The sequence below is a fragment of the Chanos chanos genome, chromosome 4 (assembly GCF_902362185.1).
Source record: "Chanos chanos chromosome 4, fChaCha1.1, whole genome shotgun sequence".
In the NCBI taxonomy this organism is placed as follows: domain Eukaryota; kingdom Metazoa; phylum Chordata; class Actinopteri; order Gonorynchiformes; family Chanidae; genus Chanos; species Chanos chanos.
The window spans coordinates 43,805,232-43,830,901 of NC_044498.1; the positions used below are offsets into that span (position 1 = coordinate 43,805,232).

General features: G+C 40.6%; 5 protein-coding genes and 1 long non-coding RNA gene across 6 annotated transcripts; 4 read left to right on the plus strand and 2 right to left on the minus strand.

Annotated features, from left to right (window-relative positions):
• Nucleotides 1-56: 56 nt before the first annotated feature.
• ndufaf1 (NADH:ubiquinone oxidoreductase complex assembly factor 1) lies at nucleotides 57-2,232 on the plus strand. Its single transcript, XM_030771807.1, has 5 exons — nucleotides 57-188; nucleotides 607-1,156; nucleotides 1,308-1,493; nucleotides 1,704-1,778; nucleotides 1,920-2,232. The coding sequence occupies exons 2-5, from the start codon at nucleotides 650-652 to the stop codon at nucleotides 2,058-2,060; spliced, it is 909 nt and encodes a 302-aa protein (XP_030627667.1). The 5' UTR covers nucleotides 57-188; nucleotides 607-649; the 3' UTR covers nucleotides 2,061-2,232.
• Nucleotides 2,233-2,516: 284 nt separating this feature from the next.
• On the minus strand, nucleotides 2,517-5,906 carry nusap1 (nucleolar and spindle associated protein 1). Its single transcript, XM_030772352.1, has 12 exons — nucleotides 5,832-5,906; nucleotides 5,452-5,511; nucleotides 5,041-5,205; nucleotides 4,685-4,847; nucleotides 4,472-4,567; nucleotides 4,136-4,248; nucleotides 3,897-3,947; nucleotides 3,545-3,711; nucleotides 3,231-3,391; nucleotides 2,902-3,024; nucleotides 2,705-2,810; nucleotides 2,517-2,604 (listed from the first exon to the last, which is right to left on the minus strand). Exons 1-12 carry the CDS (start codon nucleotides 5,904-5,906, stop codon nucleotides 2,517-2,519), a joined length of 1,368 nt encoding a protein of 455 aa, XP_030628212.1.
• A 634-nt stretch (nucleotides 5,907-6,540) lies between these two features.
• On the plus strand, nucleotides 6,541-8,084 carry oip5 (opa interacting protein 5). The gene is made up of 5 exons (XM_030772353.1): nucleotides 6,541-6,766; nucleotides 7,205-7,271; nucleotides 7,367-7,489; nucleotides 7,726-7,807; nucleotides 7,980-8,084. Exons 1-5 carry the CDS (start codon nucleotides 6,541-6,543, stop codon nucleotides 8,082-8,084), a joined length of 603 nt encoding a protein of 200 aa, XP_030628213.1.
• Nucleotides 8,085-11,043: 2,959 nt separating this feature from the next.
• Nucleotides 11,044-13,944, minus strand: LOC115809936 (uncharacterized). Its single transcript, XR_004025243.1, has 3 exons — nucleotides 13,806-13,944; nucleotides 13,264-13,366; nucleotides 11,044-13,146 (listed from the first exon to the last, which is right to left on the minus strand). It is a non-coding gene; the product is annotated as an uncharacterized LOC115809936 (long non-coding RNA).
• Nucleotides 13,945-14,717: 773 nt separating this feature from the next.
• Nucleotides 14,718-20,500, plus strand: tmem39b (transmembrane protein 39B). The gene is made up of 9 exons (XM_030771797.1): nucleotides 14,718-14,838; nucleotides 16,441-16,664; nucleotides 16,876-17,095; nucleotides 17,468-17,551; nucleotides 17,723-17,874; nucleotides 18,630-18,963; nucleotides 19,222-19,409; nucleotides 19,713-19,833; nucleotides 20,144-20,500. The coding sequence occupies exons 2-9, from the start codon at nucleotides 16,522-16,524 to the stop codon at nucleotides 20,375-20,377; spliced, it is 1,476 nt and encodes a 491-aa protein (XP_030627657.1). The 5' UTR covers nucleotides 14,718-14,838; nucleotides 16,441-16,521; the 3' UTR covers nucleotides 20,378-20,500.
• Nucleotides 20,501-23,028: 2,528 nt separating this feature from the next.
• On the plus strand, nucleotides 23,029-25,412 carry ccdc28b (coiled-coil domain containing 28B). The gene is made up of 5 exons (XM_030771821.1): nucleotides 23,029-23,195; nucleotides 23,716-23,885; nucleotides 24,235-24,389; nucleotides 25,161-25,183; nucleotides 25,338-25,412. Exons 1-5 carry the CDS (start codon nucleotides 23,029-23,031, stop codon nucleotides 25,390-25,392), a joined length of 570 nt encoding a protein of 189 aa, XP_030627681.1. The 3' UTR covers nucleotides 25,393-25,412.
• The last annotated feature ends 258 nt before the right edge of the window (nucleotides 25,413-25,670 follow it).

The following is a 25,670-nucleotide window of genomic DNA, read 5'->3' on the forward strand; positions in this document are numbered from 1 at the left end:
AACACTGTATCACTATTTTTTAAATACTAATATTGTTGAAGTAAGTTGCAAGATTATCGATTGTGCTCAGTTTACAGGTTAACTGCGTGTAGACCTTAGTTGCAACGTGAAGGACATTTACGATGAATGCTGAATGATTTCAAATACAACCACACATGGTGGAACGGATGCACGGGCTCCCGTTTCCAGTAAGTACACATAACTAGAGAAACTGCCATGATAGCCGTGTTGAGTGAACTGTCGTTGGTAGGTCAAATCTATTCAGTTCGACGCACAATATAGAAATCAATAAATGTGTAAACTGTGTTTCGTTTCCATTCATGTGAGGTGAAGCCGTCTTTTCAGTGTACCTAAAATCTACCTAAAGATATATTCAAATCAGACGCTCAGCGTGACCCCAGCGTTGCCTCTGTTACTTTGAAACTATAACTTAATAAGTGATATGAACTGATGTTTAGCTTTCTGCATAACCAATTGTCCCATATTAGAGCCTCAGCTGAACGTTATTCTTTTAGTCTCTTGTTCTAATCAAAAGTAAGAGACTAAAATGAAGTTTATTTTCAAGTACAACACAGTCGCCCTAACTCTTATCCATCTCTCTCTCAGGGGTGATTGAATGTTGGAAGTAAATGACAGGATTTGAGAGAAGATGGCTTTGTTTAGGACAGTGCCTGTCAATGCAGTTAAAGTCTGCCGGCAACTCCCTCCGTTATCCTCTGCGTCCTCTCGCCCTGCTGTTCTAAGCACAAGGACCATCTATGAAAGGGACTACCGTCGGCCAGGCCAGGAACCAGACAAGCGGTGGCCTTGGCAGAAGATCCGCTTTGACTTCTCCAAGGGTGTGGAGGGCGTGCGGAAGCACTTCGGGTTGTTGAAGGATGAGTTTTTCCAACGGTGGGAAGGGCCGGAGGGCCGTCCATTGATTGAACACATGCTGGAGCAGACCAGGGTTCTGTGGGAGTTTCGAGGGCCTGAGAGTCTGGGTCAGTGGGTGATCTCCACAGATCAGGAGATCGGAGGGCGGAGTGAGGCATACCTGAAGCTGGGAAGGAACAACACCACCTGCCTACTATATGGAACCTTAAGTTCTGTGCCACCACGGGATGGAGAAACGCGTTACAGTGGATACTGCACAATGCGCTCCAAACAGCCATTGGTGGGTGATGTAATGTATGGATGGAATTTTACCACCTTCAAAACTGACACTAAATAGTTTAATTGTTTACCTCAAGTTGTGCACATTGTAGGGCGGGAACTGAAATGATGTCAGTCACTGAGTAATGAAAGTACAACTTTTTCTACTCTAGGGTGCATTTGACAGGAAGAAGCATCATGACTGGTCAAGCTTCAATACCCTGCACTTGCGCGTTCGAGGTGATGGACGACCGTGGATGATAAACATTGCAGCAGAAACCTACTTCTCCCATCAGAGAGATGACATATACAGCTATTTTCTGTACACAAGAGGGGGACCCTACTGGCAAGATGTCAGGGTTTGTACCCAAAAACTCTTCACTGACCCTGAGTTCTTACTCTAGTATATTTAATATAGTGATCCGACTCGTTACCCGTAGCATCATTTTGTGAGGGATAAACTGATGGATGTGGGAGTGTATGCAGGTCTGAAGATTTCATATGTACCAGTCTGTTCTTGCATAAAGGTACAGCACAATAACCAACCTAGTTATCTCTCTTTTTTAAAGATCCCGTTTTCCAAGTTCTTTCTCTCTAGTCGAGGCAGAATTCAAGATGATCAGCACGTCCTGTGGTTGGATAAGGTCTGTATCACTTTACGATACCTAATTTAACTCTCACATATTTGTGCTGCAGTGAGCAGAATATTACAGATGAATGTGTCAAACGGACTGAATGCTGTATTACGACTCCCCTGCCTCTGTCTAAGCTTTGTGTCTTTTCAGATAAATACCATTGGCTTCACACTTGGGGACAAGGCAGATGGCCCATTTCAACTGGAGATTGATTTTATTGGTGTTTGTAACAATCTGGCACACACAGAGGAGTTTGCCTATGAGGCATATAAGAGGAACCCAGAAGTTTGATTGTATGAAACTTTGAGGACTTAGTCTGCCTGTTGCCTAAAACAGCGTATGGCAATAACTGAAACTAATCTGTGTTCTCTTGAAAATGACACTTTGAATTCACTGAAAGTAATTCAAACTCACCATGATTCATTCAACAGATGTTCTAAAAAACATTTAATGCAGCAGTGAAGAGAAACAATAAAAGGGTATTTTAAATGTCTAGGACTGTATTTTTTTAAACGCCACATCAAATTCTTCAACTCATACCATGTCAAAAATATATATTTACAAAAATGACAGAGTAAATTTAAAAACATTTTTAAGAACAAGGAGAAAGGAACAAAAGCTTTCAATAACAAAACAAAGATAGGGGACAAGCAATAATAAGCATCATGGGAGATACAATAAACAACACAGAGTAGTAATTTACAGTACCAAAATGGAAAAAAAGCTCAAAAAAAGACTTGTGGTGATTTAGGCCATGACAAGACCTCGTCTGGCTCCTAGCATCTTCTCTTTCTTCTGCTTCCTGTCCTCCGTGTGCTTGGTCCGTCTGTCCTCCCTGGTAGAAGTACAATGTACTCAGTGCCACGATCAAAGCAGCAGACAAATTCAAAAATGCCTATCCACAATTGTAAATTTGTGGTCAAACAAATCCTCACCTGGTCTGGACTTGGTGCTGTTTGTAGTTCTTCTGTTGTGATGAGATGGTCTGTGATTTGTTTAGGTTTGTGTTTTCCTGAGCTGGACCAAAAGGCTTCAGCTTTCCTATTGAGAGAAGAGAATAAATTCCATTAGTGAGAGGCTGTGAGAACTGGGAGAAGTTAGAACAGATCTGCTGGACTGAGTTTGCCCTTACCCTTGTGTGGCTTGTAGGTTAGAGGTCGTGATAGACTGGCCTTCAGGTCAAAGGTCTTCTTTTTGTTGGTTCCTGGGGTGTTTGACAGACTGGTATTTCCGCTGAAGATAAATGGAGTTGTTCCTTAAGATATTCAAATAAACACTGTTATTGTCTCTCAAAGAGATAAGTAAATGACAACATTTTCACAATAAAACAGTGGTGCAACTCTTTCTCATATTCATGTCATTTAAATTTCTTGTACAAACAGCTACAGACATCAACTGGAAAATGCAAGTAGAACTGAGATTATTTTAAACACATGTGACCTTGGTATTTTCAAGCATTACCAGGGGTCTTGTTGATGAAACTTGTTTTGTTGGCTTCGGATTTCCCGCGGACGTCAGACTTTCTCCCTGGGGTTGAGGTGACGATAACGTGGGGTGACATCCGTGCTGGGGTCTTCACCAGAGAGCGTTTGTGCTCATTGTCCTGCGTAGCCTGAGTGAACCTAAAAGCAAACACACGATGTACATCCTCACCCGCATCATCTGTGGTATTACCAGCATAAACAATTACGACAACACAAAATGCACTGGCTCCGGGTTCAGTCATATGTTATGAAAACAAGGGTGGAGAAGCAATTCACAGTAAGATGCTTTACCTCACGTTAATCTTGTTGGTAGTGAGGACTGTGGGCTTAAAGGCGGTGCTGTCCTTTAGGGCAGGTTTGCTGGCAGAGAGCTCAGTGAGCCTGCGGTTCTCTTGAGGAGCTCTCTTCTCCTGTATACCAGGGCTGAACAAGGAGGCGCGGTTCACGTTTGGCCTCCCCTAAAGACAGTCAACGATGAAGTTGCTTATATTCATCATTGCATTTTTGGAAAGTTTTCACAGAACAAATGTAAAAGCCAAGGACTCAAACACTCAAATACTCCTACAGCAAGTAGTCCTGGTGGCTTAGGCCAAATCATGGTAAATGCTAGCCGCACCCTTACAACGCCCATGAGAGTACTTACAGCTGGAGTTTTTCTCTCCACTGGTTTCAAAATGGTTTTCTCTGAGAGAGTCTGAAATGGCAGGAGAGCAAACAAACATGCAGATTTAGTTGTTCGGCTACGGTATCCACACACAACATACGTATACAAAACAAACATATGTATACAAAACAGAGATCTCACAAACATTCAAAATGTGACAGCGATGCTTAGTCGGATTTTGTTTGCATCTAATAGTAGTCCTCTCTCAAAACCTTTACCTTCAACTCCTTCACTGAATTCCTGAACATCTCCATTTGCTTGTTCTTCCTCTGAACATAGGAATCAATGGACTCCATTTTGTTGAAATGTGCTTCATGAAGTTTCTTGAAATCTGGGTTAGAGACACAAGGTGCATGAATTGATTGAATAAGGCTAAAAGTTGATGTTTGAGTAGTGGTGACAAGCAGAACGCATACATTGCCATCCGCTGCATATCTAATGTGACAGACATGTCTCACTTTCAGTATGACGACTACTACAAAAACGAATGTAGAAATGCATAAAGAACATGAGTTGTATAACACCAAATACTGATAAATACTGATTTCCCATACTGGGAGTTGTTGGTTTGAGGGTGGTCTTCCTTTTCTTCAGAAGCCCTTCATGACGAGGAATTTTCTTCACGGCCCTGTCCATCTTCTTGTCCTCTCCTGATGACGGGGAAATTCAATGTTAATTTGTTGCAGAACAGTTGCATAACTGCAGGCAGAAATGCAAACAGACTTCCATCATTTGGAAGGCTAAAAAGGGATCAGTGGAATTCTAACCATCATCACGCGGCTCAGGAACGGGATCTTCACGGCTAGGATCAGCTCCGTTTTTTTCCTGACTTTCTTTTGGTGTAGGTGCAACTTCTGCATCATTATCCGAGGACACCCTTTTCCTCTTAGAAGCCCTGCGTTCCTCTGGTTCACTTGGCTTCATATCAGACTAATATGATGATAAATTGAAATATTAGTAACAAAGAAATACTAAAACCAATGACTAAATTCAGGTAGTTTCATGAACTTCACCTCCTTTTGTCTTAATGACAGATCATTGGGATTACTGAATCGTGCACTTGCTCCAAAACACTTTGTACAATCCACTGGCGTATTTTACTCTATTTATCTAAATTTTGCACCTGCTCTGGACTGGGATGTTCTTTGGGCTCATTGTATAGATCGCCGTCATCTGGGTGCTTCCTTTTGCTCTTCTGGCCCCTTCCACGGCGTTTGGTCACAAATGCAGCCTCCTCTGGCTTTGGCTGACTTTCAGTCTCAGGGGGTGCAGTAGCCTCGACATTTCCCTGCAGATACATACACCTTTCAATAACAAGTAAGATGACAGGACACATGCAATGTGCCACGTAACGCTGTCTACGATGTTAATTTATATGCTGTTAAATATAAATAAACAAACATACTTGAACGTACACGGACATACTCAGAAGTGAGCAGTGAGATGTGTCAAGAACAGAAACAAAGAAAGCCAAATTACAAGGCGTATTAGACTTTCACCAATGGGGTGATCACTAAAACTGTGATTTACTTACATTCTCAGAATTTTCTTGTTGCTCATAGTGCTCCTTCAATGCTTTCAACAGTTTATCGGCCTGTGAGAGAGAAAGCATGTGCAGCTTCTCAATTAGCTGAGATACCGTTAGCTTACTAGCACAACAACATTTTGGGTAACTGGCATGTTCTAATCGTAGGTGAATTGTAGGTAGCTGACATTGTGAAAATGGACAACTGACAATCAGAATACAGTGTTGTTGACCACAGTGAGAATGGTTACTAAGAGGGTAACTTAGCTGAGATAATGAAATAGTCTAGGAATCAAGATACTCGTGTGTGTAAAAAATACATTTGGTGATAGCAGACATCAGCAAGCCAGTGTCAGCGTGAAGATACCGAACATGTCAGGCACCCTTACCTTCATGTTAGCTTTCAGTCCAACTTCCTTTGCAAGCCGTTGTAGATCTGCATATTTCATCGATTCTAATTCCATGTTTTAGCCCCGTTTTCCCCCAAAAGGTGTAAACATAAAACAAACGTAACCACCACAGCTAGACTCTGCTTATTTGAGTGAATTCAGTAATCGCGCCGGACGGTTGAAAGTATTACGTTTCAAAAATCGTATTACCAGTTGTTTGATTGGCAGGAGCACTGATGACGACATAGCCAGAGCCCAATCATTGTTCTTAGTTAGGGGTAACGGTTTCGATTGGTTTGTTTTGCATCCTTGAACTAAGATTTGTGCCATCTAGTGGAAGAAACGTGGTGCAAAATTTAAATTCAACCCTCAACCCGTTGAGAGCATATAATTAATTTATTCAGATGACGTGCAAACAGTAACCTTACCTGCACCCTGTCTTTATCATAACTTTTTATTCATAGCATATTTTAATGAGTCATTCGAGCTTCTTTAACAGTTCTTCTGCAAAGAAGTTCACATGGGCTTCACACAGGGTGGCAGTATAGTCTCTGAGAGCGTGCCGTCCACTAAAGGATGAAACAATGGGAAAAGAAGAAGTGACCGCGCGTAGCGTTTGAAATCACAAGGCATAGTAATATTTTTTTCACTGATTTGAAATGTTGCATGCGCAACGCGATACAATCGTGACTTCACAATTTTGAACAAAATGCCTCGCAGAAAACGTAGAGACGTTGAGAATACCTTCATCAGTTCAAATGATTCCATGTCTACTACGATAGTGGAAAGGCTGTCTGCTGTTGAAGAGCCAGAGAGGTACACATTCGACTACAAGAACTGCTCTGTTTTTCACTGCAAGAAATGCAATACTGTTTTGGGAGATTCACTTGGCGTGTGTGGCGAGGATAAATTCCTCGATTCCATAATCTGTCTCAGTAAGTTCTCACAACACCTCACTCGGTGACTACAAGGTTTCAAGAGTGCCGTTGAATGATTTGTTACAACTTTATCTGACTTTGTATGCAGTCTCACGCGCTAAGTTAAGTAGTGTTTCTGTACATAGACGCCAGATCACGCAAGCTGTTCTAAGTCATCAAACCATTTATTTTATAATACTTCCACATGGATTTATCCAGTGGTATTTATCCCACGTCTCTATAATTGAGAGGCTTTGATGCTAGAGTAGCAGTTTAGTGAGTGTGGGCGCTAGACACTCACACCGTCTGCACTGTGTAGTTGAGTAAACCAAAAGTAAACAAGAAAACCACTGAACGATGCTACTTAAGTTTTACATATCTGAGTATGCAAATACTTGCTGACTATTAACATTCTGATTTTTCTTTCTTTCTTTCTTTGGTTGTCATTTTGTGCAGAGGTAACTGAAGATGTGATTGTAAAGGACAAGGTTGAGTTTAATTCGGAAGGACATTTGGCCTATTGGTACGTATGCTACGACCAAGTTTCTCGTTTGCTGTAATTTTATCACACGCCTGTTCATCCCACCAAAAATGACACGTAATTTTTTTCCACTCTAGCTCCTATAATGCTCTCCACTGTTCTGGTTGCCGTCGCTTTGTGGGTGTGGTCCTTAATTCAACACCAGCGCATTTGAGTGCTCTAAGAAAGCTGTTCCTATTGCAGAAAAAACAGATTAATTGGTGAGAAGAATGCTTTCTGGATTTATCAACTCGTTCTCTCCCTTCTCTTGCTTTACTTCAGTGTCAGATCACTGCAGTGACATGGACAAACTTGTTATATTTATTGAGCATCCAGTATTTTAACTGTAGCAGCTTTTGTATCTGCTTTTCCTTCTCTACATTTTCAAACATTCCTCTTGTATTTTGTTTGGGGCCTTGAGGACATTAACAATTCTCTATGTCTACCACACATTCAGCTACATGTTCAAAAATGGCACAATGGTGAAAGCTTCAATGGTCAGCTTTGAACACAAACCTATGGGCAAAAGATTTATTGAGGTAAGTGTATGAATCAGTTAAAACAAACACTGAAAGATCCATTATCCCAGCACCATGAATGACTTGTCAGTAGCAAGTGTCTGTGGTTGCAAAGAAACATTTAAAATGATTTGAAAAGGACATCAAATGATTGATCTTTCTTTCACTGTGTCTAAATGGATTTGTCCATCAGCTGAGACGAGAGCTGGAGGCTCAGCTAAAACAAATAGAGTGTTTGAAGGAGATGGTGGGAGGACAGACATCTAAGCAACAGAGACAAGAACAGAATCTTACCTGAGAGAGATAACTGGCCAAGTTTAAGCACTGAGATACCGACAGTCAATAAAGGAACATCACTGACATTGGCTAATGCTGTCAAGTATTATAGTTTTACAAATGCTTCTGTCTAAACTTCCACTGAATGCTGTAATATTCATGGAAGGTAACATTAGCATCTCAAATTACCCTCTGTTTGAGTTTTGTGTGTAAATGTATATATGGATGTCCTTATTGTATCACATTCGAATAGAACTGTAAATATTTTGTTTATTTTTGATCCTGAGGAAATAAAGAATACTTCTTGCAACATCTGCTGAAAGAATGCTTTCCTTCGAGGAAAAAAAAAATTATATGGCTATGAACAGTACATGATCTACACCCAGGACATATTGGTTATAAGCCTTAGAACAGCCATTCCTATGAAAGAAGAGAACTGAGACATTGTTATGATTGGCACCATGCTGCTTTTTATTGCTGAATTTTTGATGCACATTTTTTTTTTTTCATTTTTACAAAATTATAAGAGGCTCAAATTGGCATGCTTAGTGCCTCTGAAGTGCATAGATTCACCAAAACTTACAGTCTTCCCACTCAAGAGCAAAGTTAAACAATGCAAGTTACAGCAAGACATTAAAACAACATTTTTTTTTTTTTGTAAAACGTGTTAATTGTCAGCCATCAACATAAATATGAACTTACTGTTCACCGAGTTCATATTCGACTTTTTTAAACATTTTATTGTTTGTTAAATTACAAATGTGACATTATAATAGGCAACAACCCACTAAAAATCGTAAAAGTTTTCACAGCAATTTTGCGGCCACCTTATTTATCTTTTTTTTGCTCCTTCCCTAGATTATAGAGCCCGTAGATTATAGAATCAAATAAAAACCTTCAAGTCCTCTACCATCATAGCCTTCTTTAATCTCTCATTGGTGTATCCACTTTCTCACGACTACTCCAGCCAAATATGTGTGAAGTGCCTGTTGTAATGTCACTCACAATTTTAAACCCACTTCCAAGTTAAACATAGCTTGATGTATCACATTTAATAGATTTTTTTTGACTTAGTATCCAAATACTGACATTGAATTCAAGGCTTCAAAAGAATTTATGATTCTTCAGCCTGACAAGGGTACTGTCACAGAGGCATGAAGTGATTTGGATCCCAGATTAAAATTAAAGCATAACATTTGACAGTCACCCCCAATTTATTTAGAAGCTAATCATGCATGCATTGGGGTACTTATTAAACTTACTGCACAATTTAAACTTCTGGGACGCCTCTCGTAAAGAAAATTAAAAGAAAAATCGCAACAATGGTCCATTCATTATTTTTCATATTTCCATATTACACCTTTGCTTTTTCTTTTTTTTAAATTTCCAAACAAAGCTGCATTATTGCATGCATTACAACATTTATTTAGCTCTACCATGCACCATCTATTTCTCTCGCATCAATATATAAACACTCATTGATTATGATTATATAATTTACCACAACACACACATTATCCGCTTAATAATGTGATGCAGTGGCCCAAAATACAGCTTGTATGTATGATTAATGTGATGTATATATGACAGTGTACGTCTGTGGAAAGTGCTAGGGACAATAGTCTGATTGCCCATTATCCTACAGCAGCACATGGAAACGATATTCTCTCATTGGCTTAGGGCTGCTGTTCCTCCTCTATGAGCATGAAGGGCAACAAAGACCCTCAGTTGCTATGGTGATGCTGGACATACAGCTTACTGTGTCAGCTCAGAACAATCAACCAAGTACACAGGCTCTCTATTGCTTTCAATTAGAATGAACTGCATATACAAATTTGTGTGCATTTTGTAATGCTTAATGTTGCTATATGATGATAATACTATGTAAACATGCAATGTCACGCTGGGATTTAAACTGGTAAATAGGGGATAATCCCCTGCATATAGTTACATATTCCACACAGCTCCCCACCAATACAGTTCTCTTTTTTAAAAAATACCAATGTACAGTACTGTGGTTTCAGTTGAACTGACAGGCAAAAGTAGTATGAGCACAGATTATGATAACTCACATATCGGCGTATGGTACATTTCATCTGCTTCCTCCTTACACGCTTTGGAGACCACTGTACATATTGTAGTTCCTTCCCAACAAAATGTTGACCACAGCTAATAGTATGCTACAAAATTCCATTCCACAAATACCACAATACCATCTTTGTATTATAAGTCATGCATAACATTATTATTGCTTCTATTTATCTAACTTAATACATAATATGGCTTACATTTGATTCAGTATAACCTAAAATATACTTGCATTCCAATGTTTGAGGTATTTATCTACATTACAATGTTTTGATCATTAATTTTTTTTGTCACTGACATTGATTCTATGCTTTGTCTAAATCTATAGTTAATGCTTCTTTGAGTCTATATTTTCTATATTTATAATAAACAAACAGCAGAAACAAATGAACTTTCAAGTTTGAGACTCAATTTCTAAGATATCTTTTATCTTTTATATTTCCAAAAACTTAAAACTGTTTCAAAAAGGAAGCAAAACTAGTACAGAGAAACAAATCTAGAAGCATTTAAATTACTTCCAGAAAAATGTTTCAGTGTGTTTCTAGTACTTATTCATAGAAGTGACAGATTCATCTTTTCAAAAAGTGAAAGACTTTTAACTGTCTTAAATATCAGTTTCTCCAATCACAAAGGGACAAATAGTTTCTTTATATTGCTTCTGATCTCACAGCTATACTTATATTCAGTTTTTTTTCTAAACACAGGTCACCAAACCCTCATCTCTATGGGAAAAGCTCTAAGTTTTGGGAGTTGAACCTGCTTGATTGCTTCACATCTGTCCCTAAAATGAGGCTACATATCATTTTCTTATGTTCTTAGCTTGGTTGCAAGGGGGTTGCATTTACACACAACACTGAAACAAAATAAAGATTGGGAAAACATAACAGTGACATGCATTTTCACTCTCTGAACTGCATTAAAAAAAAAAAAAACCCACCATAGTCTGTCTGATGGCGAAACACAAAACCACTAGAAGATGAGGGGCTAATTTAAGACATACCTTTCATTTTCTAAAAACAAAAGCAAGAAATGGATGCCAACAGAACATGGAGTTTCCCATGAAGAAACTCCTCTACATTAGTTTGGGACCGTACCCAGATACCAAAATCCTCAAGACTAAACTAGGAAAGAATGATGCATCCATGATCTAAGTAATATTCTGTAACTAATAACTTCCCTACTCTAACTGCTTCTACTTTAAACAATTTTAAAAAGCATATACTGTATGTAACTACATCTATTTTACTGAGCAAGCAATTATCACTACCTTTCATGCATGGCCACGATGGCACTAGGATCCCGCTACAGCAAATAAGCACATGAGACTATACATCTTTTAATGGAAGACATTGGTGATTTTGTTGTTTTTTTCGGAACAACTTCTCACTTTTTTATACAATATACATATTTATATCAAAACAGGACAAAGAAGAGGGGGGTGGGGAGGGGCGGGGGGACATATTGCACAAAGCCCATATGAAGGATAAACTAGGTAATCTGCTCCTATGACCTGTTTTACTTGGAATACTCTTGAAACACCAAATAGGGGGCAGTATAAACAACTAATCTTCTCAGTTTGCCTTGATCATAATCTCTACTCTTCCTTGTGTCAATATCACTCTTTGCCGATAACGCATGGATATCTTGCACATGTCAAAAATGAATGAAATGGTCTGTCCTTTTACAAGCAGCTCCTAAAAGCACTCTTGTTTTTGTCACAGTGCCAGCCAGGCATGAAACCATGGGTTAGGCAAAAAGACTTACTTGTGTATCAGGTACAATGGACATTAGATACGTTATCAGTCGACTGTAAGATGTGACATTAAAAATGTTCCAAAACCCCTCTACAAAAGAAAAACAAACAAACAAACAAACAAAAAAACCCATAAGCACTTAAAATATTTAGACCCTCTGAGAGACTTTTTTAAACTATTACTAAGATTAATAAGAACCACATATACTTGACACAGACGCACTCTCTCACACACACGTTTCCCAACTGTTTGACAATGAAGACTGACAATCTGTTAGTTGAAAATGGTAGAAAAAACACCTGAATACTGCTTCTCATGACTTGTTCGCTCGGTGAGGGGCTGTGCTGTGATGACTGTGCCCATCTCTCTGAGGTAGTGAAATATTACTCCTCTCTCTAATTCCCTGTCTGTACAACTCCCTCCAAAGCTTGCCATCTATGTCCAAAAAAGAGCTTTATCTCCATGGCCCAAAACCAAACATAGCTGCATACTACTACTACTACTACTATGTAATAAAATCCATAATTTCACATCAGCATAAGCCATGCAAATGGAATGTTAGTTAGCTTTACACATGCCTGTCCATAATACTATAATTATTACTCCTAATAGCTTTTTTTTTTTTTTTAATGCTGTAAAACTTGATAGCTGCTTTCTGGGTCACAGAAATGTGGCTACACAAAAGCTCTTACATTCAAAACTGCACTTCAGGGAAAAAGAGGAGGGGAGCAAGTCTATTTCTACAGCTTGTAGTCTCAATAATGTAAAACTTACAGCTAAAGGCTTTTTTTTTTCGCACAGGCCACTAGTCTAAGAATGGGGCTACTCTCTCTCAAAGATTTCAGTTTTCATCATAATGACCAGACTTCATTGCCAGACAAAGAGTGCTGATGATGGATTCATCTTTAAAACAGGATGCTACCTTTCCTAAAAGTGTACATATGTAGATGGTGAATAACTGATGTACGTGGCAAAAATGCCAAAGGTACACCATTATACCATTAATGCTGAGTTACCCGATTCCTCCTTGGTCAAAACCTTACACCGAAAATGGTCTTCTTCAGGTTGAAAGGATGGACACTATGGTGGCTTTCAAGGTTCTTTGGCCATACCAATCTCTGTGGCACTCGGTGCTGGCCACAGTAGATTGGCATGTCTGTTGAATTGCGTTCACCGGTGATGTTCATCTTTTTGCTGGGAGTCTGGAGACGTGCAGTGTTGAGTTGTCTGCTTGCCTACCATCTGCACAAGACAGATATTTGAGTCAAAAAAATCAATGAGTCTGAACATGTCTAATCGTATTTGCAGCATCACTAACATTACCATCACTAACACTAACTTCTTTATATCCTCACTCACCTTGTTTTTTGGTTCTTCATAGTAACTGTTGAGTAAATTTCCACAGACAGTATCAAAATCAATATTAAAGGAGATGTTTAGTCGGAACAGGATGGAGGAAGTTCTGCAGAGAAAGCACATGACCATTTGCAGTTAATGTTTTGTTGAAACTGTCCTTGTCAACTAGGTGAAACGAATTAAAAAGCACAGCACATCATAAAAGCGTTCTTTAAATCCTTATTCTGTTATTGTATGCTGAACATAAGGTATCCAAAGTAACGCTCGTGTGTAATTACACGTGATTAACAACTGATTTAAAATGAGCTGCTCCATCGTCGAAGTCAAAAATGGCATCAATTACAACAACAAAGGAGCTAAAGACTACAACAAAATAATGACTAAATATTAAAATTATCCAGTAATGTGTAACGAAGCGATGGCATAGTGCCGAAGTATGCATTTAGAACACATTGGTAAACATAGCTCCATATTCAGAACCTTTGTCAACAAAGAGCCATAGGATCTAGCTCGTGTTTCCGGGAAAAAGACGATCGTACACTCACCGCCACTGTTAAATGCTACAAACGTTTAGCAGCAGGAGTTCATCAAAGTGAGCGATGGGGATTTTTCTCCAGCAATAAGATGATATTTGTGTGCTGGGTCCAGGCTTGGCCCCCAGCCTGGCCCCTTCGCTACCTTCAAGAGCTACGCCATTTCACTCCCGTACGGAAGTGTTCTTCCGGAATTACGCAAGTGTAGAGACGCACATACGCAGTGTTTTTCGACGAGCCAATTGAGCCTTTGACAGATCAATCAAACCAGAGTCTCGCCCCAAAGTAATTTCGCGTTAGAACGTATATCGACTTGAAGAGGTGACCCAATAATTGTGGAGGAATGAATGGTATTTTCTGAATTTAAAAAAGAAATATTACATTTGCATGAAAAGAGTACCTATAAGGACAACATCTTCTGACATTCACCCAGCATTTAATGGGTCTTAGCTACTCAAAATTAAAGTAATTACATTTAGTATCAAAGGTAATTAAAACATTAAATTTCCCAGTGTTTGCAAATCAAAGAGTCACCGTCACAAACCGATTAAACCCAGATGTATTGACAAAGATTATTTGTGCATATATGCGTAGCGCCTGAATCATTTTCAATATTCGTTCTAACTGAACAGTGACAACATTCGGTTTACAGACTAGACAAGAGAAAATTGAATTTTACAGAGAATATTAAAAGTCATAGGTTGCGCTCAGATTCAGATTAGTAGCCAACTGTATTCATAGGAGGAGTCTATGAAGAGCTAAATAGGCGATTCAATGATTATTTTCAAACTACAACAAAATAATAGTGAACTGTGGCATGTCGGGGGCGTATCACTTTAAAAACTACACGCCCCACTCACAGGTCCACACGAGCTGCCTATTTGTAGCTAGCAGAATATCAACAGTGCCTACTGCTTTAGCATTAGTACAATGGGAAACGCGGAAATTTCTGTAGTCGTGCAAATTGTATGTGTGCCACATTGAATTTTAAGGCTGCCTCGTTCACATAAGACTTTTTATGACGTACATCATTTATTGGGCGCTGGTAAGTTTATTACCTAGGTCTGATTGTTGATTCAGATTATGTGAATTGAAGATCGCTGGCTGGCTTGTTAGGCCGCAGTCTTTGTGTGTTTCGAACATTTATTGTTTTGGCGGAAATAAAACCCCGGGAGAGCACAAGAGAATATCTTTTGTGTCTTTGCAATCATTATAACATCTTATGTTTTCGGCACCTTCGTAATACCACAGAGTATTAACACTTCCGCTAAACTTGGTAAACGTACGTTAGCCTTGCACCCACTTCAGCTAACATGGTATAGCTAGCAGTTAGTACAAATATGTGAAGCGAAATTTACATGATAAAGTCAATCAAGATCGCGCGTGAAGTCTTTTAAAAGGAGTGACTATAACTGATTGTACAACGAACAAACCGCAATCAAATAAGCTTTTGTGCTCGTATCGCTGTAGTATTCAACCTGAAGACAGTTGCATCTCTTAACACTTGATTTATGAAATACACTTAAGATGTGGTTATCGCTATTTTGTTGGTGCTTGCCATACTGTTAAGTACCTCAATTAACTGTAAAATTTTGAAGAAAATTCTAGTCCCATCGTGTTTACAAGTACAGGTCATCTGTGGTCAAAACAGTGGACTGACAGACAGGTCATGATGCTTGTATTCTCTTTTAAGGTTATGTAATTGAGGCGAAAGTTGACCAAAACCCTCGCAATTAACTGTACCTCATCGTAACATCTTCATTTTTTCATTGTACACCTGTGAGAATAGGCAGTGTAAGCCAACTATCTGTATCTCTGGATGTGGACTTCTAACTGTCATAAAACTCTTGTTAGATTGGTATTTCAGTAACCATATATGGGCAAAGAGAGGCATAAGCAGGAGAACAGTAGAGTCCAATTAAAACAGTTACAAGGTAACATGTAATGGTAATTAGTATGTATTACTGTACTACTCAGTTGAAGATAGTAGCAGTAGGCATGGCATACAGGTCCTGTTTTTTTGTTTGTTTGTTTGTTTGTTTTTGTGTTTGAAGTAGTAGCTTGCTCTGCTATGTCCATACAATGTGTGTAATGGTTTGCATTGTTGTTTTTAATGCATAAAATGATAAGACATTCAGTGAGTCCAATCAATATTAAAAAGCATTATAAGTGCAGACCTGGAAGACATGCTATGCTCAAGAGACATGCATGTCAGCACCATTAATATTGCACTGAACTGTTTGCAAGATAAGTGCACTTTAAGTTAGGTAGATTCCAGGAACTGGTTATTCAGCATTTTTAAACCATGCAGTTATGGTGGGACTTTTGCAGTATACAGTATGTTGCATGTTATGGTCATAAACACATGCACTAAGATACATAAAATAATTCTTAGAATTTTTTTTTTAACAAGTAGTGGGTTTTTCTCCTTATTATGGAAGTTAGTCTCATAAACAGTGCAGTCGAGATGTGTTCGCTTGACATTATTGGCCAATCATAGCAAGCATGGACACCGATTTAGGCACCAAAGCAAATGCTTGAAGTGTACACAGTGAACACGCCCAAATCTCAGTAATTACGTATGTGAAAGTTTATTACCCTGATATGAAACGAATCTTATGGTGATTTGTGCTGTGTTATAATGTAGGTGCATGCTGTTGAATTGCCTTATAAATACGTGAAGCCCAGACGCCAGGAGTGATTGACAGAGAGAGAAAAAGAGGAGCGTATGTGTTTTGGAATGGCCGGGGGTAGAAGAGGAGCAAACAGGACCACGTACTGCAGGTCTCCACTGAACAGTGAGACAGGCTCAGTTGGAAATGGCAACCACTCCACCAGCTCCCCGGTGACTGGGGTGCGATCACGAACAAGGTGAGGTGAGAGAGACAGTGGTGGGATAATTGAGTCTTGATTGAGGTGAAGAGCTGCTGGCTTATGAGGCTGTATATAAACAATAAATTTAAGATAGTTTTGCGGTTTCATAACTGCGCCAAGGACAGCTTGATTTTGGTCTCTCTCTCTCTGTATCTCTCTCACTCTCTGTCTATATCCTACTCTGACTGTCTTTCTCTCTCACATGCAGGAATGGTTCTGGAACAGGTATGTCCAGTCCTCCACTGGCCACCCAGACTGTGGTCCCCCTGAAGCACTGTAAGATTCCGGAATTATCCATGGACCGGAACGTGCTGTTTGAGCTGCATCTCTTTGTCTGCCACCTCATTGCACTGTTTGTCCACTATGTCAACATCTACAAGACCGTCTGGTGGTACCCCCCTTCACACCCCCCCTCGCACACCTCCCTGGTAAGTGTAAACACGCTCTGCCTGCAGCCGGCAGTACCATATCTGTGCTTTCTGTTGTCTTAATGTGCATATAAAGCTCTTAAGTGCAACACATTTTATCTCCTATTTCAATTCTGAACTTAAACCAGTGCTTGAATCTAAACATAAAACAGTTTCACACTTTGGAATTCTGCCAAGCACTAAATGCTTGGGGAAATATAAAGAAGCGCAGAGACTCTGTGTTCTGTGTAGCTATATTCAAACACTGATATTCAGGGCTTCAAGAATGTTTTTCTGCTCATACATTTAGAGATTTTCAAAATGTCTTTTGGAGCTTCTGGTTTTAAATGAACTTAAAAAGAAATTTTCTTCCTTTTTATATGATTCCTGTAGAATTTTCACCTCATTGACTACAACCTGTTGGTGTTCACCGTCATTGTGTTGGCACGCAGATTGATAGGAGCAATTGTGAAAGAGGTGAGAGAAACCAAAGTCTTCAACACACACACACACACACACACACAAACACATTGTTATCTTTCTGTTAGTTCTGATATGAAATACTGCCCATCCAGCACTTTTTATTCCTCAATCACCCCTTTCCTACCGTTTCTCGTCCTCTCCTCCTTTCTCTTCCTTTGTCTCTAGGCGTACCAGAGTGGGAAGCTCTCTTTCCCTCACTCCATCCTGGTGGCAGCTCGTTTTGCGGTGCTCACGCTCACGGGCTGGAGTCTGTGCCGTTCACTCATATACCTGTTCAGAACCTACTCAGTGCTCAATCTGCTCTTCCTCTGTTATCCGTGAGTACCACACTGTGAAACTGATGTGAAAAATATAAAGACTACGTTATATTTACCTTTAATCTGCATGCACACACACACACACACACACACACACACCAGGGGTTTGTACCTCAAACATACAAAGCTAAAGTACCTCACACTACAGGGATGGAGGAGTTCAGAGGAAGCACGGACTCCTGTTTTTTCCTGGGTCAAAAAGAACCAATCTCAGAAAAAAATCTCTGTTTTGTGAAACACGACCAAAAGTGACAGTGATTCTGATAATTAGTTAAAATTTTACAGCGAGTAGACTTAATCCTTGTTTGCGGTTTGATAAACCACATTGTAAATGCCACTGAAGGCACACAGTTCCCCCCCCCCCCCCCTTTTTCCAGCTCACCACTTTTATCACTGACATTGTGTAGAAAAAGAAAAAAAGCTTGACTGAAATGCAGTTATCGCCAGTCCTTAGAAATACCGCGTGTCTAGCGTTTGTTCAAACCAAACCCATTTGCGGTCTGATAAAAGAAGCAGTTGACCGCGGTGCATTTACTCCAGCGTGTTAGATGTCACCACACTCCACGCCAGCTCAAAGGGTCACAGTGGCTTCTTCATGTCCTCGGCACACTAATGCTTCACAAGTGAGGTGTGCGTTCTAAACCTTGAAATTAGGGTCAAGCTGTTTGAATTAAGAACTCCTCTAAATCCACTGCATTAAGCACACATTCTCCGGACCCTAAAATACTCTCGTATGTATCCCCCCATCCCGGCAGCTTTGGCATGTACATCCCCTTCCTCCGTCTGAACTGCGACTTCCGACGGGCAGGCTCCCTCTCTCCCATCGCCAGCATCGGCTCTAAAGAAGTTGGCGGCATGACGCGGGGTCGGGATTACTTTTCAGTGCTAAAGGAGACGTGGAAGCAGCACACCAGCCAGCTGTACAGAGTACAGGCCATGCCCACGCACGCCTGCTGTCTCTCTCCGGACCTCATTCGCAAAGAGGTGGAGTACCTAAAGATGGACTTCAACTGGCGTATGAAGGAGGTGCTGGTCAGCTCCATGCTCAGTGCTTACTACGTGGCCTTTGTGCCCGTGTGGTTCGTCAAGGTAAGTTCGTCTGGGTTTGGTCAAGCTGTCGGGATTTTTGAGGTTTTTGTACACGAGGGCGTCACACTGCCTCTTTGCAGTTCCAGAAGTTTGAGCTGGAACATAAAAAAAAAAATGCTTTAGTGCTTATTTATTTAGAGTTTCAGGGGATATTTATGGCTGCCTCTTGTAGCATCTTTTTCCCTCACTGAGGTGTATTGTCACGTGAGGGCCGATGACACAACCATGGTCTCTGATCAGTCTTTCCTCCCTCTGTAGAGCACACAGTATGTTGACAAGCGGTGGTCCTGTGAGCTTTTCATCCTGGTGTCGGTGAGCACCTCAGTCATCCTAATGCGTCACCTCCTGCCTCCGCGCTACTGCGACCTCCTTCACAAAGCAGCCGCACACCTGGGCTGTTGGCAAAAGGTCGACCCCTCGGTCTGCTCCAACGTGCTCCAGCACATGTACGTCTCCTGGGGAGAGTAGGGCTGAACACACAGACAGTGTGTTTGGTTGGGCTTGAAGCGTGTGTGATTCCACTGCTTTTCACCCATACTGGGGTCTCTGAGGGCTCCCTTTGAAGTAGAGTTGTTTTTTATGTTTCGGCATGAGTTACGCTGGTTTGTGACTATGACCGTCTTATTGCTTAGATGATTCTAGGTTATTGTATTGTTTTAGTGGGGTACTGTGTTATTGATCGATTGACTGGTTGGAACATCAGAATGACATCTGTCGTCCTTTTTTTTTTTTCCCCCCTCTCTCTACAGATGGACAGAAGAATACATGTGGCCTCAAGGAGTCCTGGTCAAACACAATAAAAATGTCTATAAAGCCATGGGGCATTACAATGTAGCAGTACCCTCAGACGTTTCACATTATCGCTTCTATGTGAGTATATACAGAGAGAGAGAGTTTCCTGTGCTATATACAACTCCGTTATCAGTTTATCTAGATTAGCAAGATTCCCCCAGCACCCGACTCATGTTACGTAGGCTGTCATGTTATGTAATATAGTGCTTTTTTTGAATCGGGGCTCATCAATGTACAGTGGTTTTTGGCAAGCTTCTCTTCTGTTTGAATGTTACTGTACAGATTATATTAACTCACAAGCATATTAATAGTCTGCATACAAAATGACATAGAATCCTGGTTTCATCTGTACCAATCATCAATCTTCTCTCTCTCTCTCTCTTTACAGTTTTTCTTCAATAAACCGCTTCGAATATTGAACATCCTCATCATCCTTGAAGGAGCGATGATATTTTATCAGTTGTATTCACTGATATGTTCAGACAAGTGGCATCAGACGATATCTTTAGCTTTAATTCTCTTCAGCAACTACTATGCTTTCTTCAAATTGCTTAGAGACAGAATAGTGCTCGGGAAAGCATACTCATATTCGGCAAACTCGTCAGACCAGAAGCTGAGTTGAGAGAATCTAAATTATTGTCAGGCACTCTTCACAGAACAGTGGAAAACATGCATGAGAGCTTTTTATTTTTTCTACAAATTGCAGTTTTTGTCACTCTGTTCATGTTCTGACCTGCCATAATAAAAAAGAGAATTATTTTTGTATTCCTTTACAGCTTTGGTCTCTGTTTTCTTTTGCTGTGTATTGGGTGAACAGGTGTGATGGTTTCTTTAAATGCATATTGATAACTTAACCATCAGCATGTGGGATTTATTGTACTGAAAAGAGTTCAGATATTACATTATTAGGTACACAGTCGTAACAAGTTTGTCTTTAGAAATTTTAAAGATGCTTGTAAAGTCTGTCTGACTCTGATTTGCATGATGTGATGGATGCATGGGAGTCCACTCAAAATGGAGTACTTGTGTCCAGTAGGCGATTTGAAGGGGGATGAGGGGGGATGCCACCCCCCCCCCTTATTAGCAAAATGTCCGAAATGCACCCCCCCCCCCCCCCCCCCCCGTTAACCTGCCATCCCCCTAAATACTCTATAGAGTAGTGTCAGTGACCATTGGGCCACCCCCCCCCCCCCCTTAAAAAATAACAAATCGCCTACTGCCTGTGTCTCTGTGGAACGAGAGCACATGTGGGTCTTTGAACAGCAAATGAGGTCGTATAATCCCAACATGCCGTTTAAGGAATATAATGGAAGCCGCAATGTCTTCCCTCATATCGCCGATAGGGAGCGACATACTCTCGACCTCAATTTAAAGCTTAAAGCCAATTATAAGCAACCCAGTATACAAAGGAAATTAAAAAACAAATTAAAAAAAAAAAACACGAAATTATATAATTAAATAAATCAAGGGCCTCGCAGTTCCAAACACACCAAGTGTTGTCATTCGGTGACTTAAAAGCTTCTCAGTTCCTATTACTACGCTACAACACCAACAACGTTACGCTCTACCTTAAGTATGAAATTGCAGTCTGTGTCTTTAAATGCGGACTTGCGTTGTTTGGGATCACGGACCCACCGCGGGCTCTTATTTATTGTGGGAATGGAAGAGGAGTAGCGGAGCGTCTATGCGCCATGCTCAAACCATAGCTGCTATCCAATGTTTAAAACGAATCTTTAAAATTACTGTAGGCTTGTATACATTAGAAATAATTCTAGTCACCTTGATTCGTTCTTCTACTCTTCGCACCTCAGTTGGTAAGTAAATCGTTTTGTTAACCGGTTAGGGTAGCCCGTATTGTTCGCAGTGATGTATTTGTGTGACTGGTGGGCTCAGTTCACAAGTCAATTTCACGATGCTCCTCTGCGAACGTTGTCGACCACTGTCTTCGTTACTCAGATGCATTCAAAATTACATTTATGTAAAGTACATATGAATATAGATTTCCCGACAAAAATAAAATATATTGTAGCTTAACGTGAGACCAAAGAGATTCATTCCTAGTTGTGTACTCAAATATAAAGTTCTACTACAATGGAAAACACTAATCGGCCATTCCAGCTGCTTTTCATTGCCTCAACCCACAAACGCAGTTTTGTTGGATCCACTCTACCGTTGTGGTCAGAGTGGATCTATAATTCCTTTGGTTGGTTTGGATAAACTAATATATCAAACTCAAGCTAGGAAGTACCAACAGTTTAATTATGATCATAATACGCTGCTTTTATGCGTTTTAGATCAATGCAGCTTCATTTAGTGAATGCCTGCACACCCAAGAAATTAAGTAAACTATCTCAGTACGCTACATCATCTGTAGCCCGCAGAATTTTAATCATTACAGTGTTGCATTATCTGGTGAGCAGTCTATTTGATATGAGACTCTAGAAAGCCCGAGAGAAAGTGAGGCTAAAAATACTCAGACTATCAGTGAAAGCACAGTGCGATAGCTGGGTTCCCCATTACAAAGCGATGCGCAAGAGTGATTGAGGCTTTTTATTTTTAATTTTTTTTCATCTTGACTTCAAACTAGAAATCACCCATCTGTGAAAGAAAACTATTTCGCTCAGAGGAACTAAAACCTTGCCACCGGACTATTTGTTGTGTTACTACAGATCAAGAAGGGTATGTTTATACCAACTGATCGTAGTTAACAGTGAAAGGATTATGACTGTAAGGAAAATATAAAAAAAGTTGGACAAATATACACAAACATTAAGGTCTGAGTGCCTGCTTCCTGTTAAGTGTACTCAACAAGGTGAAAGACGAATTGAAAGTAATAGTTGAAACTATGTGCTTCCTGCTGCTTTCTTTAAAAAAAAAAAAAAAAACACATGGGGCACATTCCATCAAAGACTCACCTCATTAACACCAGAAAACAACTCTCTCATGGGCAGTTGTGGCATTTAGATTAAGATTTTGGGGCATGAAGAACAATTTTAAGGTTCAGTTGATGAGGGTTCAGTTCCCACACATTTCAGCACCAACCTCAGAGATTTTAGGTGAAGCCTTGGCAAAGCTTCAGGTCAGCTGGATAGGCCACAAAGGCCCAGTGTACTTCAGAAAACAAAGTCTGACTTCCTGTTTTTGTTGTCATAGGAAGTTCCACCATAGAGTACTTAATAGTAATATTTCTCTCTCTCTCTCTCTCTCTCTCTGTCTCTCTCTCCCCATTTTCTCTGTCCCATTTCCTGACACAGACTGACACAACAGTGGAAAATGGAGGATAAGAGGAAGAAGAGAAGCCCCAAAGTGTCCCTCCCCCAGCCCCCTCCTCCCCCCATCAACCCACGCAAACTCTCAGTCCTTCCTGCCAGTAAGAGTGCCACGTTCTCCCTCGGCCTGCCCCAACCTCCCTCCCCGAAACCCCGCAACAAATACAAGAGGTCTGTTGGGGCCATGGGACCATCCAAAGAGGTCCTCCCTGTGCCTATCATGCCACCAAAGAACACAAGGTTGGTAATATTTGCAACTGCCACTTTTCTCATTACCTTTTGGCCACCTTCAATTGCCCCTCGGTCCCTTTCAGTTCAATACATATGAAGTCATGCAGGCTAAGGGTATAAAATGTAGGTAGGCAGACCATCTCTTGGCAGGTTAGACACATGCATGATTTTGCACCTAACAGACCCGAATATAATATTCAGAAGTTCCTCCGGGACTGAACTGAATCAGTGTTTGTATTGGGTTAGAGGAAAAGCTTTCATGCACTACAACCCTCAAGGAGGACAGTTAAAGACAACTTGTTATAAAAGGCTTTGGTCTCTGAATTAACATCTCAGGCCTCATATTGACTAAAAGTGTGCATTATATCAACATCAAAAAATGGTTTGTGAATCTGTTACTTTAAACAAACTTCCAGGTGACTTCACTGTAAATGACTTTGTTTGATCTCTTGTATTGCAGACCCCATAAAGAGAAGCCTAAAGCACCACAACCAGCTGGGCCCAGCAAGGTATCCCAGTCCTCCCCTCTGCAACACTCTTTTCTCACCGACGTGTCTGATGTGAGAGAGATGGAAGGGGGCCTGCTCAACCTTTTAAATGACTTCCACTCCGGCAAACTGCAAGCCTTTGGTAAGTCATTCAACAGTCACAATGCCATTACATGAAAGATGTTTCATTGAAAATCTAAATACAGATAGAGTGACTACAGTTTTCTGCTAGTGAGCAACAGCTGGCGTAAGTGAAACTGAAACACTGATATAGTTGGATCTGAGCCATTTCTGGAGGCAGAAATGTTGTTGAACAAATGTAGTATAATTATCCCCCTATTCAACGTCTGACGGTCACGTTTTGGAGGTTGATGTAGAAGGTTATAAACTGGAGTCCTCTGTAATGCTGTCCGTCTTACCACCGTATGTCCCGTGCAATAAGCAATGGTTATTCATTTCCTTGAATGTGTGCTCGTCAATCCTCCTCACAGGTAAAGTGTGTTCATTTGAGCAACTGGAACACGTGAGGGAGATGCAGGAGAAACTGGCTCGCCTCCACTTCAGTCTGGATAGTCACGTGGAGGAGCTCTCCGAGGACCAGAGGAAGAGCGCCTCCGACCGCAACCTGGAACACCTGCTGTGTAATGTGAGAGCACTCGCACGTCCTCCGCTTCTCGGTTCTCCTCAGTCTTTTCTCCTTCAACTCTCGTCCTCTTTCTTCACTAAAGATTTGCCAGCCCTCTCTCACACAGCCCTTTATGACGTTGTGCTACAGCCTTTTCAAGCCAACAAAATATTGCTGTATTGTTAACATGCAGTTAAGTTAGATAAACCAGATTCCCTTAGTTAATTAAAGTACATTACATTATATTTATACTTTGACAGCACTAAAATGTGTGTGTGTGTGTGTGTGTGCGTATGTGTGTGTTTTTTAATGAGCTAAGCTCAGTCCAGGCAGTGGAGAGTGACCATAGTTAGCACTTGTCAGCCATGCTGTGGTATGTGGTGGGTAGGGACAAGAGGGCATGGTTGGGTGGATGTCTCTAGTGAGTGTGTGTGTGTGTGTGTGTGTGTGTGTGTGTGTGCTGCTAGCTATGGCATTGCTGCTGTATGTGTCACTCTGGTGTGAAAAGCCCTTCAGCTTTTTAAGATACGAATAGCAGTCCCACTCGGTTGCCACAGCAACAACAAAACAGCTCTGGGGACAGTACCAAATTAATGTACTAACCTCCTTTTCATCAACTGGAACAAAGCTGTGGCTATGTGGGACAAAAAAAAAATTATTCTCTGGTCACTGAGCTAAATTAAAGGACTTTATCTCCCCAAAAGTACCATATATGATAAATGATAGATACTTCCCCTCTATTACCTGTGATATGGTTTGGAGTTTCACCCTAATTGTCTGTTTTCTTCACAGCTTGAAGAACTGAGCAGCTCAATGTATCCTAATGTCTGTGTTGATTTTTCATCCATAGTTAATCACACAGTTTACCACACTGGCTTTCTATCACTTGTAATGCTAACTTCGCAGAATGCCTAGTAATAGCTTATACCACAAATACATTGCCTAGAATCCTTAATAGTGTTTTTCCAGACAAAAATTGCATCTGGCAGAGAACCAGGATCTCCCTAAGACATCTGGCCCCTGAGGAGGGAACGCTACCATCATCACACAGGAGGGAGCAGAGGTTGCCATAGCTACATCTCAGCTGCCAAGCTAAAATGGCTGTCTCTGTATTAATACAACCTGCTAAATGAGGAGCAAAAGCAACAAAGCACATTCAAGAACTGCTCAAGGTGAAAATTTCAAAGGCCTCTTTTTCAGTGAAAGGTTCTAATTTCACACATTTGATTTCAGTATTTCAGTGCCAGGAAGTGTAATGTTTTCGCTTAAGGGAGTAGTCAGATGATTAGAGTCTCGTTGAGA

Excerpts from the sequence above, each read along its gene's own strand:
- tmem39b (XM_030771797.1), top strand. The coding sequence starts at position 16,522 with ATGTGTTTTGGAATGGCCGGGGGTAGAAGAGGAGCAAACAGGACCACG. Across the intron at positions 17,552-17,722 it reads TAGGAGCAATTGTGAAAGAG|GCGTACCAGAGTGGGAAGCT; the intron begins GTGAGAGAAACC and ends CTTTGTCTCTAG. Across the intron at positions 17,875-18,629 it reads CTGCTCTTCCTCTGTTATCC|CTTTGGCATGTACATCCCCT; the intron begins GTGAGTACCACA and ends CCATCCCGGCAG.
- nusap1 (XM_030772352.1), bottom strand. The coding sequence starts at position 5,906 with ATGGAATTAGAATCGATGAAATATGCAGATCTACAACGGCTTGCAAAG. Across the intron at positions 4,249-4,471 it reads CCTCAAACCAACAACTCCCA|ATTTCAAGAAACTTCATGAA; the intron begins GTATGGGAAATC and ends TCTCTAACCCAG. Across the intron at positions 3,392-3,544 it reads ACCAACAAGATTAACGTGAG|GTTCACTCAGGCTACGCAGG; the intron begins GTAAAGCATCTT and ends GTTTGCTTTTAG.
- ndufaf1 (XM_030771807.1), top strand. The coding sequence starts at position 650 with ATGGCTTTGTTTAGGACAGTGCCTGTCAATGCAGTTAAAGTCTGCCGG. Across the intron at positions 1,494-1,703 it reads CCTACTGGCAAGATGTCAGG|ATCCCGTTTTCCAAGTTCTT; the intron begins GTTTGTACCCAA and ends TCTTTTTTAAAG. Across the intron at positions 1,779-1,919 it reads ACGTCCTGTGGTTGGATAAG|ATAAATACCATTGGCTTCAC; the intron begins GTCTGTATCACT and ends GTGTCTTTTCAG.
- ccdc28b (XM_030771821.1), top strand. The coding sequence starts at position 23,029 with ATGGAGGATAAGAGGAAGAAGAGAAGCCCCAAAGTGTCCCTCCCCCAG. Across the intron at positions 23,886-24,234 it reads CGGCAAACTGCAAGCCTTTG|GTAAAGTGTGTTCATTTGAG; the intron begins GTAAGTCATTCA and ends TCCTCCTCACAG. Across the intron at positions 25,184-25,337 it reads GAAGAACTGAGCAGCTCAAT|ACAAAAATTGCATCTGGCAG; the intron begins GTATCCTAATGT and ends GTGTTTTTCCAG.
- oip5 (XM_030772353.1), top strand. The coding sequence starts at position 6,541 with ATGCCTCGCAGAAAACGTAGAGACGTTGAGAATACCTTCATCAGTTCA. Across the intron at positions 6,767-7,204 it reads CGATTCCATAATCTGTCTCA|AGGTAACTGAAGATGTGATT; the intron begins GTAAGTTCTCAC and ends CATTTTGTGCAG. Across the intron at positions 7,490-7,725 it reads CAGAAAAAACAGATTAATTG|CTACATGTTCAAAAATGGCA; the intron begins GTGAGAAGAATG and ends CCACACATTCAG.